This window comes from Tachypleus tridentatus, chromosome 6 (genome assembly GCF_004210375.1).
Source record: "Tachypleus tridentatus isolate NWPU-2018 chromosome 6, ASM421037v1, whole genome shotgun sequence".
NCBI classification, from domain to species: Eukaryota; Metazoa; Arthropoda; class Merostomata; order Xiphosura; family Limulidae; genus Tachypleus; species Tachypleus tridentatus.
The window spans coordinates 71126857-71144508 of record NC_134830.1 but is presented as its reverse complement, the minus strand read 5'-3'; the positions used below and the strand labels follow the sequence as shown (position 1 = coordinate 71144508).

The 17652-nt window shown below is 33.6% G+C and overlaps 1 protein-coding gene across 5 annotated transcripts in view; it reads left to right on the top strand.

The window, feature by feature from the left end:
• Nucleotides 1-17652, top strand: part of LOC143252773 (uncharacterized) — a 122811-nt gene that overhangs the window by 82110 nt on the left and 23049 nt on the right. For all 5 annotated transcript variants that reach the window (XM_076505449.1, XM_076505445.1, XM_076505444.1 and 2 more), the window contains 2 exons: nt 4422-4619; nt 16916-17148. In XM_076505449.1, coding sequence (XP_076361564.1) covers nt 4422-4619; nt 16916-17148 — 431 coding nt within the window. The remainder of the gene's footprint in view (nt 1-4421; nt 4620-16915; nt 17149-17652) is intronic.

Below are 17652 nucleotides of genomic sequence, written 5' to 3'. Positions count from 1 at the left end.
CAGTTTGAGAGTTTTTAAAAATCAAGAAAGTGCATACTCGCCCAGACTAAGCGCTGGAGAAGCCGGAAACAAATATGGGAAGCAGATCTCTATACAAAAGTTTCCATGTATTATTGGATTGCAACTAACATTTGGATGTTGAACATTCCAAATTAGACAAACAAAAACAACATAAAATATTTATTCGTGTACAGTATAAAATTTTAAAAGCACATCTTGATATTCTAATCACAATTAGATGTCACCTATTAATGTATTATATTCAGAAATTAGATAAATAAGTTTTCCAAGAACCTCATAAGCATGCTGGTTACGAGTCTGGTTTGTTTATTTATAGATAGTAATTTGTAACTGGCCTATTCCTGAAAGGATAAGAAAACAAAAACTGTGAATTACGAACAGCAATTACGGTCATTAACTACAAGAAAAGGTTTTTCTTTGATTCTTTAGGAGCCCATTACTTTTTGGGGATCCTAAGCCTGACCAGAGTATTCATTAACTTGGCCTTGAATAAATATTGCTACAAGCTCACCTAAACTGTTTATGAATAATTGTTTGACGTTCAGTTATCATTATTTAATATGTTAAATTGCACAAGATAAGGATTTGTTAAAATAAAAATTTCGAAATCTAAATCAGTATAAAATGTTAAGTAATTCTAGTAGATAAAATATTTAGTAAAGGAATACAACTAAATGTTCTCAGATTAAGACAGCATCCACTTCCATGAAAACAATGTCGTCTCATAACCACACTTCATTGATTGATTTGGTTTGAATTTCGCGCAAAGCTACATAAGGACTATCTGCGCTAGCCATCCCTAATTTTGCAGTGTAAGACTAGACTAGAGGGAACGCAGCTAGTCATCACCATTCACCGCCAACTCTTGAGCTACTCTTTTACCAACGAATTAACCGTCACATTATAACGCTCCTAAGGCTGAAAGGGCGAACATGTTTGGTGTGACGGGGATTCGAACCCGTGACCCTCAGATTATAAGTCGAGTGCCCTAACCACCTGGCCATGCCGGACCACACTTTATTGATATGCTGTAATTTGAAGATCAGGGATCACACAAATATCTGTATAAAGATGAATTTCAGTTATAAACTGATTTGAATGAATTTTGTGAATTACAAAAGGTAACTAATTCTGTATGCACTTCAAACTTTATTCATCGTATTTTTGTTTTTGTTTCCTTTTTCAGCAAGTGTGGATTTCATTGTTAATTTTTAATCTTGTATTACACATTTATATACGTAGTTGTATTGTTATTTAACTGAAAAATATAAAAAATCGAAATCCGCATGATCGTCATATATCTTATCTGAGAATGGAAGAATATTTCCAGTAATATATTTCCGTTATTGATTTTTTCCGCTGATTTCTCAGATATATGTAAGTCCTATTTCTTTGATGTCATCTGTTAATTATTTTTTTTATGTATTCTAGGGACCGGCATGGACATATGGGTTAAGCTATTCGACTCGTAATCCGATGGTCGGGGGTTCGAATCCTCGTCACACCAAACATGCTTGCCCTTTCAGCCGTAGAGGCGTTATAATGTGACGGTCAATTCGTTGGTAAAAGAATAGCTTAAGAGTTAGCAGTGGGTGGTGATGACAAGCTGCCTTCCCTCTAGTCTTACACTGCTAAATTAGAGATGGCTAGCGCAGGTAGCTCTTGAGTAACTTTGCGTGAAATTCATAACAAACAGTTATGTATTCTAATAATACGGTAAATGTTTTAGCAAGTTTAAATGAAGCTCAACCATATCACGTGTTTGTGGAGCTATTAACCTTTGGCCAGCCACCAAGAGAAACGGCTCTTCGATATGAAAGTTGTTAGCAGAATGTTTGGTGGTGAATTATAGTCATGGAGTGTTTTTTGTTTTTTTTTTTCTTTTCTGTATGTTTGCCAGAACATATGGGTCTATGAGGCGATACACTGCTTGGTGTGCAAAAAGCACCTGGTCTATTCATTAGCGAGAGGGAAAGGAAAAGTGTAGAAACTTCCTATGAAAACGAGAAAAATGGAATCAAAACAGAACAAAGTTTTGTTGTCTGAAGGAAAAGTAAACAGTTGCTTTTTGAGCCCCCACCAATAGAGCCAGTATAGAAGTGTCTGAGTTTCCCACCAGAACCAAGGCGTCTTTTGCCTTATCTTCAGAATGTCGTGCAAATGTGCAAGAAATAAAACTGTATTTCGATTCTCATTCTGACAGACTTCGTCGTTTTTTTTCAGGCCAGGTGCGAAAAGAGGTCTTGAGTTTATGAATCAAAGTGCGCCATTTACAGCCAAAAATAATGCTGAAAGGGAATTTTTGTGTATACTAATTTTTTCTTTACTCTCCTAGTTATTCCAATTAATTACATTAGTAATAAACGAAGGTTGAAACAGCGGCCATATTTGATAATACATATGTACCTACACTCCCATTGCCTCTGTTCCTAACTTATTACAAGTTCACTACAATAGACATTATACGAAATATTTTTTGTTCTTTTATCTTCAAGGAAGAGTTAAATCCTAGACTATTGAATCACAACATGTTTTTTTTAAGATAAGCTACGTACTAAAGATGCTTTTAAACAATTTATGCGACATATTTTTTTGGTTTGGATTTCTAAAACATGTTGAGAAACCTGTAGGAATTACAAAAATATGGTGGAATGAAACCCCGGATTTTACCCTTGTAAGTCCCTAAAACTAACGACAACTCACCGATGAAAGTCAAAATTATATATGCACAGTATGTTATGTAAGATACAGGCAATACATAAATTATATTTTGATGTCTCATATGTGCCATTTGGTTATGCGAACGTATAAATAGCTGATAATAAATTATGTGTCTGAAGTGCAGCTTACATATGCATATATATAGACATTCATGGTCGGTAAGTTATTATAAGGTAGATAGCACTTGGTCACAAAGCATTTACGACGTAAGAAAACACTGTGGTAACGTTTTATGCAGAGAAACGTTATTTCTGTTATAAATACGTGACATGGTTTATTTTGTAAGGCAGAAAGATATTCTCTCATTTGCGAAGACGTAACTGTATTTTTGTAGCAGATATATATCCTTTCAACTGTAAAACCTTTATGGTAGCTTCCTATGCAGAGAGAAGACAAAATAATGATAATTTTTATGAGCAAGGACGCACTCCGCGAAATAAGTTATCTTTATACACAGAAGGACATTCCTCAAAAAGAAAGAAGCAATGATCATTTTTTACATGAGAAGAAAATCATCCTCCAAGAAAGAAGTAATGGTAACCATCTTCGTGAACTATTATTTAGGATTAAACTATGATGATTATGTCTATAGGTATTAAGACATCCTTTAAGAGATGAGATTATGAGTGATATATATTTAGGCTGAAAACATAATTTTAATATTAATAAAGAAAACGTATTTTATGTTGTTTATCATAATGGTTGATGAAAATAAAAGATATTTCAGATTCAAATTACATTTTAAGATAATGAAAAATTTCCCATTAAGAAAAAACTATCCTATTTGTTTGTTTTATTCCTATGTGCTAAGACCAGATTGTTGTTGTTTTTAACTAATCAGTGCCTTCTTTCGAAATATATACATAAAACTTTTCATGAAATTATTGTTCTTCAAAAAAGCTAATTGTATAATTAAAACGTTTTTGTACTGGAACGTAAAACATTCAGTTGCAATGCATGTTAATATATAAAATGTTTCTCAAAGACCAGAAAAAAAAGATATTAGCTGCTCTTTCGCTACTGGCTTATAACAAAAATACCAAAGGAGAAAACATTTCTTAGCATTATCATCATTAAAACAAAATACTCGTTCATTCATTCAAATTAAGTGGTAAAACACCTCAAGTAATAATTTTAGCTAATACACTTTCCCTTTTACAACTCTCAACTTATAGAAGTGCATCTTTGGAAAGTCTCTACTTGCTTGTGGCTAAGTACAAAGCTACACCATTGACTATTTGTGCTGTGCCTCCTATGGTATCAAAACCAGGCTTCTAACATTATACGTCGGCAAACTTACCTCTGTGCCACTAAGTAGAGGAGAATCTCCTTGAGACTTCTTATTGTTAAAAATTTGCTCGAGTCGCGCCAAACATGCTCGCCCTCCCAGCCGTGGGGGCGTTATAATGTGACGGTCAATCCCACTTTTCGTTGGTAAAAGAGTAGCCCAAGAATTGGCGGTGGGTGGTGATGACTAGCTGCCTTCCCTCTAGTCTTACACTACTAAATTAGGGACGGCTAGCACAGATAGCCCTCGAGTAGCTTTGTGCGAAATTCCAAAGAAACTTTTGTTAAAAATTAAACCTTCCCAATATAACGAATTATTTTTATTTTATTTTTTGTCAATAAATATAATAAGGGTTACTCCTGGATATAGAATAACATTTTTTATGTCACAGGTACTATGAAACGGGTTCCATAAAACCTGGAATTATCGGCGGAAGTAAGCCTAAAGTAGCGACAGCCAAAGTGGTTAACACGATATCCACCTACAAGAAACAAAATCCTACTATGTTTGCGTGGGAGATCCGAGACCGGCTATTGATGGATGGTGTGTGTAGCCAGGATAATATTCCCAGTGTTAGTTCTATCAATAGGTAAGGATCTTGTATGACTTCCTCTCTAGGTAGTTTATTAGAACTTATCTTACTCCTAAATAGTTTTATGGTAATATAGCTCCTAATGGGAGATGTGTATCTATAACGTAACTTCTCGAATTCTAATACTTTGTTTTCAATGATAGATAATACACCCGGATGACATACTGCTTGTAGATACAAGTATTTGGATGAGAAGTGTTTTAGCAGCCATAGCATTGCAGTATTTAGATGCTCTGCCAAGAGGAGCAAACTCGCAATTAGTGGTGTACTTATCGCGGGTTGAAAGATTGGCAACGTCACGGTTACGAGGCTATTTGTCTCCTACTGTGATAAATTAACTCCTGCTATAAGAAATACCAAGAACCAGAAGTTCATTATTAGTTCTTAATGAGGAAACTTTGCTGAAAAACGACTTCTTTGCTATTACTGTCTAAGCAAAATATTTTACGAACTTAAGAACTTTCACGCTGAAAATAGCATCTTCCGAAACACAAGAAGTCGAGATAGATATCCAACCTTTATTAAGATGCCAAGAGGTATCGTATCTGTTATTCTAGGGTATTATGGAGAAAAAAACAGAAGCAGTTACAAACAATATATTGAAGTGAAATATACTATACTTTAACCGTTTTGCTGATATTAAAAACTAATAAAATTACTACTTATCACAGATGATAATTTCAAATTATCCTTTCTTGTAGTATTTGTAACTTAATTTAAACGTCTGATATTCTTTAGCTATGAGATTCACTGTCTTATAAATAACTCATACAAGCGTTTGGAGAGCGACACTTTGTATAAATTTCTTTGTTATTCTATTTCTGGCTAACAAATTATTTAAAAGAAAGCCAAAGGTGATGTTTGTTTTTTCGAAATACGTTACTTTAAAGTATTAAAATAATTGGTATAATTAGGGCACTAGTAAACACGTTGGAAGGATGTCAATTTGCATATCATTTCCCAATGAAAGGTTTGATGCTTTGAATTTGAGCATCTGATTTTCAAACTTATTCTTTGTTGTTACTGTCCAGTGTCCAAAATCTGAAGTCTCTAAACACAGTATGTCACGAACCTAGTATCTTTAACAATGAATATAACCCCTCTCAAACTATCAAATGTGAAAACAGATAATTCAAGTTTTCTTAAAATGCTAAGAGGTGACACTTATTATTCTAAGATATTATAAAAATTAACAACAACAAAGCAATTACAATAATCAGTAGAAGTAAAATCGAGTCTACTGCAGTTCTGTTAATGTAAAAAAAATAATTTGCCCTCTATATGTGATATTTTAATCGCGGGAATTATTGATACCGAAGACCTTATGACATTTTCCCGGAAGAAGAGCGAACAAATTATAGGGGAATCTTTCGTTTTGTTCCGCAGCAATTTCTAGTCGTAAATAGTTTAAGTTCATTACGAGTGATTAGGCCTCACATCTACATTTGTGGTAGCTAAGTTTCGCTAATTATTTACAGATTGAGTTGACGAAACCACTTTATAGTTATTCAAGCAATGTACGCCTTACAGAAGGGGGAAGATCTAGATAGGCGTCTATGTACGCACGCGAGAGACGTCACTGATCTCATTAATTATTATTCAGGCTTTGAGAGTATTGTGCATTGGAGAGCACTTTCCAATGTATTAGAGTCTAAAATAGGCTTCAAGTGAGAAATCATTGTCAAATTTTGACTGATAAGTTGAACCTGCCATGGAAAAAGCCTTGAAACTTACAATAGACCAAAGTTTTAAACAACTGTTCTGTTCTAACTTCAGGCTACCTTCAAACCAATACTTTGTTAATTATTGTCAAATATTTATTTCTGGTAAATACGGGAACATTCTTACTTTATATATGTATATATACGGACCTCAGCTAGTTTTCTGCTTTCGCATTTTTTATATCATCAGAAATATTAGTACACCACTTTTAATAATAGCTGCATAAGATGTATTTTTTCACCCGTAATTTTCTTTCAGCGAGAAGGCACGATCAGTGTTATGAGAAATGTTCAGCTTGTATTTGTTCTATGATTACCGTCGTACTAGTTTGATTTTTTAAACCAAATAAGAAAGAGCTGAAACGCCTTTTCACTGTAGCAATATTCAGTGCAGTAGGTTTTGATCATTTAAGTTAATGTGAAATATGTGCTTATTTATGTAATTATGAATCTGAAGTAGCTGTTTATAATTATAATGGAAATAAGTATCGTTTGTTTGTTTAAGAATATTTGTGTAAACCTAAACGACAGGTATTTGTGCATAGTTCTGCTTAATTTGAAACTGATAGCCTAGAGGGTTTTCTTTGTTTTGTTGCATTTAACGCAATATCACATGAAGCCTTCTATGCTGTCACTAATTTTGAAGTGATAGACTAGAAGGAAGACAGCTAACTAATATCACCTACCACTGACTTCTGAAATACTGTTCTAACAGTGGGAGTTAACCGTCACTTTTATAAAGCATTCACGTTTCAGGACTTCGGAACGATATACAATGTTCTACATAAACCAAAGAAACACTCCGACAAAACAACAAAGCTAAATGTTCGATGACATGTATTAATTTAATATTATTAACTTGGAATATTAATTTTTTCACCCGTTTTATTCTATAGGATAGTAATTGTGTTAAAAAACTTTAGCTTGTTTAGTTTTAGAGCAAAGCCACAGTATGTTATCTGCTGTGACCACCGCACGGAATCGAGCTCTTCCCCTTCCCCCCAGTCTTAGCGCTGCAAATCCGTAAACATATCGTTGTCCCAAAGGATGACTTACAGTTTGTATAGTGGGATTCATCACTATTTACTATGTCCCCTGCTGATACAACGGTAAGTCTACGGATTTACAGCGCTAAAATCAGGGTTTCGATTCCCTTCGATGGACTCAGCAAATAGCCCGATGTGGCTTTACTGTAAGAAAACACACATACACACTCACTCTTTACTAACATTTATGGAATCTGGCTTAGTATTCTTTTATCAACTTCTACTTATGTGAAAAGTGTGATTTCTATAGAACTAAATGAGAAATAACTGAACGAGAAGTAATTCCTATATTACTTAGGTACTTCAACATCTGTATTATCATTAAATATATATGTAAAAATGGCTGGTTTGGGTTGAGAAAAATGTTTACGTAGAGGAGCGAACAACGTTTCGACATTCTTCGGTCATCGTCAGGTTCACAAAGAAAAAAAGAGGTAACTTACTGATAACTGACCACATGTTTGAAGGTGGTTATGTAACCGAGTGTAGGAATGTAGAGAGCGTGCTTAGATGTTTGATTATATTAATTAATATAAGTATAAAGGTATTCCTTTATTTTGGGCTTGAGATGTTGTATAAGTAAGGCTTCTTTAATTTTGCGTTTGTTTCTTTATTTAGTATTTGAGTGTTTTCTATGGTTATGTTGTGTTTATTTGACTTGCAGCGTTCGAAAACGTGTGAAGGTGACTTTTTATGTTCTTTGAATATGGTTTCCATTTTTCTACTTGTTTCTCCAATATAGAAGTCGTGGCAGTTATCACATTGTATTTTGTAAATAATGTTGGTGTGGTGTTTGTCAGAGTAGTTTTTACATAGTATAGACCTTAGTTTGTGCCTGATTTTTGAATAAATTTGGCATTAACTGGAATGTCATATTTTGTTACTAGTTTTTGTCAAATGTTGGTTATTTTTCTCCTGATGTCGGGAATATATGGTATGCAGCAGTATATGGTTTCGTGATTTTTTTATTCGTAAAATATATTTACTTTTGTTGGTTGATTTTGCTTTCTGTCTAGGTGTGTGCGTATAATGTTTTCTACGGTTTGTGGAGGAAACTTATTGATGTTAATGAAGTATTGTTTTATTTTGTCTATTTCGTCGTTAATTTTATCTGGTGAGGACAGTTTTATAACTGTGTTTATTTGGTCTCTTAGTACATTGAATTTTTGTTTTGTTTCATGTGCTGAGTCCCAAGGAATGTATAGTCTAGTATGGGTGATTTTTTGGTGGATTTCTGTTTTAAATTGTGTATCGGTTCTTGTAATTTTGAGGTTAAGAAATGATATTTGATTGTTTACTTCCTGTTTACACGTGAAGTTAATGTTGGGATGTGTAGAGTTAATGTGATTGAAAAAATTAAATGTATGTTCTGTAGATGTGAATCCCGCAATCGTGTCGTCTACATATCTGTACCAGTATAGTGGTGGATGTAATGCTGTGTTAATTCCTTGTGTTTCAACGTGTGTCATAAAAATATTGGCTGGAACTGATGATACTGGGTTGCCCATGCTTAGGCCATTTGTTTGTATATAGTTGTGGTTGTTGAACATGAAGTTTGTCTTTATCGTGGTGAATTCTATGAGGGTTGCTAATTGGTTTCTGGGAATGTCTATAGATGGTTTAGGGTCTCGGATATAGAGTTTCAAGGCTATCTTGCAGGCTCCAGCGGTTGGGACTTCTGTAAAGAGGGATATAACATCGAAACTGGCCATTAAAGCTTTACGATTAAGTTGATTAAGATTAGACTTGAAATTAAAAGAGTATTTGATGAATGAGCTGGCTGATGTTACATATTTGGAGAATGCCCATGCTATGTATTTACCAAGATTGTAATTAAACGATTCATATGTGGACATTATTGGTCGTAATGGACAATCTGGTTTATGAGGTTTGGGGATACCTTATATTTGTGGTGTGCGTGAGTCGGTCTTGCGTAGGTAGGAATAAAGTATGACAATTAAATTTGTCCCCATTAGATTCTCCTCAAAAATTGAATTCCTCGAAGATTAGAATCACTTAAATACAGAAGCAAGTTTCACTCAAAAAGGAAGAATGAAACTCTAAATATTACGAGAAAGAACAAATATATAATAATACAGTATAATCATTGCTACACGTTCGCATAAGCAATTTTTATTTACTCATCTATCTTATTTACCTGCAATTATCACGTGAATTGCTAGTTCGTTTTCATTTTTGATATTTGTAAGAAAACTTCATATTTTGAACATAATCACTTAAATTTTGTAATTAATGTATTGCGTTTCTGAATACATCAGGGTATTAATATTAGTTTTCTTACTTGTATTGAGTAGGTTATACTTAAACGATTTGGACTAAGCAAATCAGTAAATCACGTGATAATCGCGATATATTTTAAGTTGCAGTGGAACGAAATGTATCAAAACATCGTCTGACGTTACAGAGCCATTTTTGAGAATGATATATAACAGTCTGTATAGAAACGGCACGTAACAGAACTTCCAAGAAAGAAATATCCTTTATACTTAATGACATTGGAAGACAGTGGCAAACTGATGAACTTGGGGAACCTAGACCATTCAGGAAGAGACCAGCAGCAAACCATACCCAAATCATGATAACCGAAGTGCAGCGTTTTGTAACAGACGAGAATACACGACACACAAAATAAAAAACTCAAAAGACAAAAACCATATCTGCGCCTAAGGCAATAATACGCGGCATAATATTGAAGGTTCTGAGCTTGAAACCAAGGGCCACAAAGAATGGGGTAAAAAAGATAAAGTTTCCAGACGTATTTACCGTTTCAATGTTGCATCCGCTAAGCACTTATAATATGAAAGGAATTTTCATGCTACTTAAATAAGAAGACATACCAGTCAAGTCGCAAAGCGTAAACTTTACCTTTTTTTCATTTGGACTATTGGGCACTAGATAATCATGAAAAAATAACAGAAAAGAAATATGTGCTTTGAACATGATAACCTCACGAAGGATCTTTTATGCAATGGAAACTACGGTGCAACTGTACTGTCAAGATGCATGGTTGTCATATGAATCACAACAGGACGTTGCACCTGTAACGAGATGGTGAAGCTTCAATATCATTTTAATATAACATGCTCAACCTATGTTTACGTCATGAGCCTAGAAACTGGTTACCGTTAGTTTGGGGCTGGCAAATAGTTTGCAAATGTATATCATAGACTATGGTTTGATAAGGCTTATGAGAACATTAAAATAAGACAACATATGACTATTTCGTTGTTAAATAATACAACCAATGCAATGTGATTTTAAATGTCTACTTATACCAAATTCAACGAAACTGCGACGAACGTAATGTCAATATGTGGTCAGTAAAAGGATATTGATTCTTAGTCAGATTAAATATATACCAGTATGAGATAAATTCTGATATGTATAAGAAAAGAGCTATAGATTTATTTGGACTAAATGATTTTTGCTTGTACTATATCGGTTATAATTTGTTTTATGTTAGATTAACTGAAGGCAATCAAAAATGTAGTTACGCTTTAAAAAAAAAAACCCGTAGGATCCCATACTTTTTCTTCTGGCAACTTGGAAATAATCGGACTATCTGCTAACCTGTTATATATACACCTCCTAACCTGTTATATATACACCTCCTAACCTGTTATATATACACCTCCTAACCTGAGTTTATTTAAACTAGGTGACATGGTTAGTATATCATTAAACTGAGTGACTGTGTATTCTAACCGAAAACGTTTCTGCTACTACATCTCTGTATAAGTACGTATCAATGTATTCAACACAAGCGCTGATTTAATGTGGTGTTATTTAGTGCAACGCCAGCCTGATTGTACGCAGTCAACTAGAAGTAATATTTTCTGAATAGACTGCCTATCAAATGCTCAGTTAATGTACATTTAAATCTTTTGTCATCAGACAAAGCAAAACGTTCACTAGTGACAACTTTACGATTTACTGAAAATGATATGTTCACGTGCAGCGACAAACTGTACTGAATAGAGTACAGTGACTATTTTGTTTCGCTCGACCCACATAGTTACTAGTATCAGGCAACAATCAACTTATAATACTTTACATGAATCAATTATCTTGATATCTTTGCTATATTATTACCCTTCGATGTTAGCTTTCTTACGAACATTTTGAGTCCCTTTCAAAAGCTCAAGTACAGAGTGAAACAGGAATTACCAGCCAGTAATAAATGAACATTGGACCACTGTAACACGCAGATACCCAGTGCTTTGTACACTATACAACTGATGTCTTTAGGGAGCCAACTCCTATATTATGTATAAAATGAAAAAGTAAAAAATAATCAACATACATAATGTTGTTGTTGTTTTGAATTAAGCACAAAGCTACATAATGGACTATCTGTGCTTTGCCCGCCACGAGTATTGAAACCCGGTTTCTAGCATTGCTAACTCCGCAGACATATCACTGTGCTATCAAATGGTCACATAATAGTAAATTTTATTACATACATTTATAGAATAATTACTTTAAAATACACAAAGGTTTATTTTAAAGCGTTGTTTTAGACGTACATATTTCATTTGAAAAATCTACTTTTCTTCTGGTTAAATGTTATACTCACTTAGTGGAAGTCTAAACATATATTTACCCAAAGCTATGCATTATATAGAGAGAATTTAGTTACACAGAAACTATTAATGTTCACTACATTCTCAAACAAATTTCCATTATGATTTTCAGCTGCAGTTTAACATTTTACATCTCGAACTAATGAGATCAAATAGTCAATAGCTACAGTAAATCATCATGAACGTTATCAGCTATCTACTAGCTGTGTTTATTATCATTACAATGTATAAATTTAACTACCATGTTAAGAGATCCTTTGGCCAAAGTTGAGCACAAAAAAGCCAGCAAACGAGATAAATAGAAAATTGGGAATTTAAGGGGAAAAAGTAAAGAAACAAGGTTAAAGACTATTTACCCAAACTAAAATAAACTCTATTTATACTCCACCAAATGTAAGTGCAGATAACAGCATGGATCCAAAATATGAGTTTGAAATTTGAGTAAATAATGTTTGCAACATTTCCAGCCTTGTGTCCTTAATTTTTACGATCCTTTTTGCAGGTTTTTAAATTCCTTTTCTTTAATCTTATACATCTATCTTGAAGAACGAGTCAATTTTGTCCAGCTCTCGCAGGTAAATAACACGTTGAGGCAAATATCTTATATGATTGTATATAGGTAGTCTTGTTCAATAGGGCCTGGCATGGCCGAGCGCGTAAAGCGTGCGACTCGTAATCCGAGCGCGCTAAACATGCTCGCCCTCCCGGCCGTGGGGGCGTTATAATGTGACGGTCAATCCCACTATTCGTTGGTAAAAGAGTAGCCCAAGAGTTGGCGGTGGGTGGTGATGACTAGCTGCCTTCCCTCTAGTCTTACACTGCTAAATTAGGGACGGCTAGCACAGATAGCCCTCGAGTAGCTTTGTGTGAAATTCCAAAAAACAAAAACAAACTTGTTCAATAAACAAATAAAGAATGTTTATCTGGAACTTTTTCCGTTAAATGGAAAATATTTCATTCTAAAGACGAATTTCTCTTCCGTACTGGCATCAGATATATATATTTGAAATATGTTGCATTTTCTTCTTTCATCTTCTGTTTTGAAGATGTGTGTGATTGTGGAACAAATCTCATAACCTATATAATTCACATTTTATCCATATTTTGATATCAATTTCTTCATCTAAATTTTGAGTTGGTGAGAAGCTTTCGAATCCTTGCGACACTACAAAAATATTCTGTGGACTTTAAGTAAAATATTTGTTCTTCTTCAGTAATGTCTAGCAAAAACTAAACAAATATAGATTTCTTTATAATTCAAGTTTTGCAGTGTATCACTGACATATAGAACGTGATGCTTAAATCTAGACATGATAAATGGCTAAATTGCTAGCGTATGCCCAAACTACGAATCTGAATGTTCATGATTACCGTCTCACTACGCTTCCGAATTGGGGGCGGAGGGTGCGCTATAAGAACTATTGTCAAAATCACTCAATCATTCTCTCTGTCAATTTTATCATTATCGCAATACATTATCAGAGAAAATAGAAAATAAAAGTATTTACTTTAAAAACAACCGTTCAATTTATTTCTGTAGTACTGTAATTCTATTCATATGTGATTTTGGGAATTTTTCCGAAGGTCCTGCTTTACTTTCTACAGTTTACCCAAGCTATTTTGTCACCATTTTATCTTCCCATTTTCTAAATAAACCTAACCAGCTTTGCTAATATTCATATCAGGACTTCATGCGTGCCAAATCGAAGCTCTAGATATTGTTTCGCTTCATTTGCTGCATGATTAGTATATCAGTCTTCCTGGAAGATGAGTCGTTACCCAACAGATGTTGTACGTAAAGGAATGATATCGTGGAAAAAAATCTGATTATATCTTTCAGTAGTCAGTGTGCTATTAATTGTGTGCATATCTTTAACATCACTAGCTGAGATGTAGGTGACACATGCATTGGTACTCAGTGTGTTTCATGGTAAGTGTTACGTTGGTCATTACATTGTTTTCGTCACTGCTGTCGAATAAACTATGTTGGTTGTAACCAATCACTTTGAATTCACCAGTAGAAAGCAAACTCGCCGAGCTCTTCTAATATATTTCTTTGAAGTCTGATGCCCATTTCAAATCTTGAGATTATTTTTTCCTCTTAAAATATAGTTTTTGGATAGCTACAGATCCACTGAGGTCACTTCATTCCGATGTGTATTCTGGAGGTAACTCTCACACCTGGGCTTATGGCTCAGTAAGTGGTGAAAACCTCTTCTATTTTTCAGACATATCACACTGTTCCCGTTGTTCGCTTTCGTGTATCACTTGGAATATCATTCACCAGCCCAAACTCTGAATTCCTACATGTTTATAATGTGACATTTCTGTTCTGGAAGCCATGAGTGCATTCACCACGCTATTGTTGAGAACAACGTGACTCTGTACTCTTCTTGTGTTCTTGTTCCACTGTCTGACCGATTTGATGACAACCAATTATAGTGTAAACTATCAGAAACTGACTTTATACTCTGGTATGGTTTATGTTGATACACTAGAAAACAAAATTTTCATAACATCTGTGTTTTGTACCACTTGTATTCTTTGTTTCCATAATTAAATGTCTTAAAGATCGAGTAGGATTTGTCCTTATAGAATCTGAAGCTATCTCTTGCATGTTATAATAACGTTCTGACAAAATTAATATTAAGATAATAATTATTAATAATTAAACCCTTCATGACCAGTTTTTATTATTTAGAACTCAGAATAATTATAGGGCCAAAATATCTATTAGTTTCTAAAGACAGAATCCGAGACTAAAATAATCTATAGCGTAGGCAGCTAATAATGAATTACATTGTTTATATTATTAAAAACTTTAAGAAGTGGATGTCGTGGAGCGAGTCTGATTAGATACATTCCGATTTCTTGGAGTCCCGGCATGGCCAAGCGTGTTAAGGCGTGCTACTCGTAATCTGAGGGTCGCGGGTTCGCATCCCCATCGTGCCAAACATGCTCGCCCTCTCAGCCGTGGGGCTGTTATAATGTTTTCAAAAACAAACCGATTTCTTGGTTAAAATGTTAACTAAACATGCATTACGTTATTGTATAGTACAAAAGGCGATTTACATTGTTACTAACATATGTCATGTATCACAGTGTTTGATTTACATTGTTACGAACATATGTCATGTACCACAGTGTTTGATTTACATTTTTATGAACATATGTCATGTACCATAGTGTTTTCAAGTCACCGTCCCTCATCAGGACAACAGTAAGTTTAGGGTCTTAAAACAGTAAAATCCGGGGTTTGATTCTCCGCGGCAGACATAGGAAGTCACCCAATGTGGCTTTGCTCGAAAACAAATATCCACGTACACCTCTTCAATAAATTTTATGTGTGTCCCCCTTTTTTAAATGAGTGAAAGAGCGAGTTAAGTAACGATATTTAATACACGTATACACAGTAAAATGTTGTACCTGTTGAAGTAATCTTTTATTACTTTCTTTATCAAAATAATATGAAAACACTTAAATATGAATCATTACACCATGAGCTCTGCTTTAATCACATGTAGGGAAACCACGTTACCAGGTCTGATACCTACTAAACAAAAAAATTCACTATAAGTTACACTTTTAACAGACAGAATATTCTTTTTTAGGTGATATGATTTAGAACCAAACATGTCTGATTGTTTTTATTAAATAAAATTACTTATTGATTTTTTATAAATGAATAAATAAGCAATAATTTATTCATTTATTATTTTCATAATACTTAACGCAACTTAGTTCGTCCAAAGGAGTTTACATATAGATTTCAAAGTTGCAAATATAGCCCAAAGTTATGATTTATAAGTTAAATGTTTGCACCAGAACATAATATTCAACATCATAGCTTCGAGTAACATAACATTTTTACCCCTTGTTTTGTAAATATTTCAATCGGCTCAACTGTTTTAATATGGTTATCCTTACTCTAACAGTTTAGAAATCTTTATATTTTTGTATGCCAAAAGTATAATATGCCATAGTGGATATGTGTGTTTTCACGGACTATAAGCTAATATTAACCACGTATAGGCTATTTATGAAACTGGCTTGTTTGTTCGTTATAGTTATAGTTTTATAACAATGGGTTAATAAACCTTTATTAAAATATATTTTAACTAACCGCACATCATCTATAAACGCATGAAAAACACAACAAACATGACTTATAAAAGTATGATACATAGACGTTTTTACTGTTGAATAGATTTATACATCTTTGTGAAGTTGTCTATTTATTTTTACAATAAATAAAAGTATGATACATAGATGTTTATACTGTTAAATATATATTTATACATATTTGTGAAGTTGTCTGTTTATTTTTACAATAAATAAAAGTATGATATATAGATGCTTAGACTCTTAAGTAATTTTATACATCTTTGTGAAGTTGTGTATTTATGTTTACAATAAATAAAAATATGATACATAAATGTTTAGACTGTCATGTAGACTTATACATTTTTGTGAAGCTGCTTATTGTTTTTTACAATACTTCTCATTCTCGACTGCTCAGCTGCTTAAAATAAAGAACTTGTACAAGAGATGATAAAACAGTATACACAAATCAGTTGTCTTATAAATGAAAAATATTATAGATCTATGAATAACATATATTATAGACATAAGCTTTTTCTAATGCTCCGTATGTTTATTTGTTTTGTTTATTTGCTACTCTAGTTTACTTGTAATATATATTACATTTAAGCATGTAGTGCGTGTGTTTTCTTATAGCAAAGCCACATCGGGCTATCTGCTGAGCCCACCAAGAGGAATCACACCCCTGATTTTAGCGTTGTAAATTCGTAGACATACCACTGTACTAGCGAGGGGCACCATGTAGAGCAAAATGTGCTTCTTCGATCCATTACAAATTGTTACACAATTTGCTTATATGTGTAATCTTGTTACATTTGCAGAATCGTAAGAAACAAGGTATCAGAAAAGACGAAACAAACTCTAACTGACGGATGCCAACATCAAGAGACACCTACTAATACTACGTCTGTTATCACGCAGACGTCACCAACTATTCAAGAGACTACCCAACATCTCTTACGCCCATCTTACTCCATTAGTGGTATATTAGGAATTTCGAATGCTGATACAAACTCTAATCGGAATAAGAGAAAGAGAAATGATAGAATTGGAGGTTTGTCTTTCATCTATTTTTAGATTATATTTTCATGAAATTCATTATACATTTCAAATTTGCTCAATCACACTTTAAAACTACATTACAATTCTCATTAGAAATTGCATATCAAACCGATTTGATCTGTAAACATTCGCTCGCACTCCTTCAAATTGAATGAGTTCGTGACCAATGATGAACACAATTTCCACAAAAAAAGAGAGTATGTTGTAAACTCTATCCAATTTCAAAAAAATCTAAACTTGAAACGAATTTCATACTTGCAATTATCATTCATAACTCCTTCTATTTATCCGGTAGAATTATAAAATGAAAATACTTCAATATCTAATATAGAAGCACATTATTTAGATTTAGAAATCAAAATAAGTGATAAGAATATCAATATAAATATTTTCGATAAAAGAAAATATTTTGCTTTTCCATTGTATGATTTTTCCCTCTTTTAATCGTAATGTATCCATACTCTTTTATTATAAGCGTTATAACTTCATAATTGTT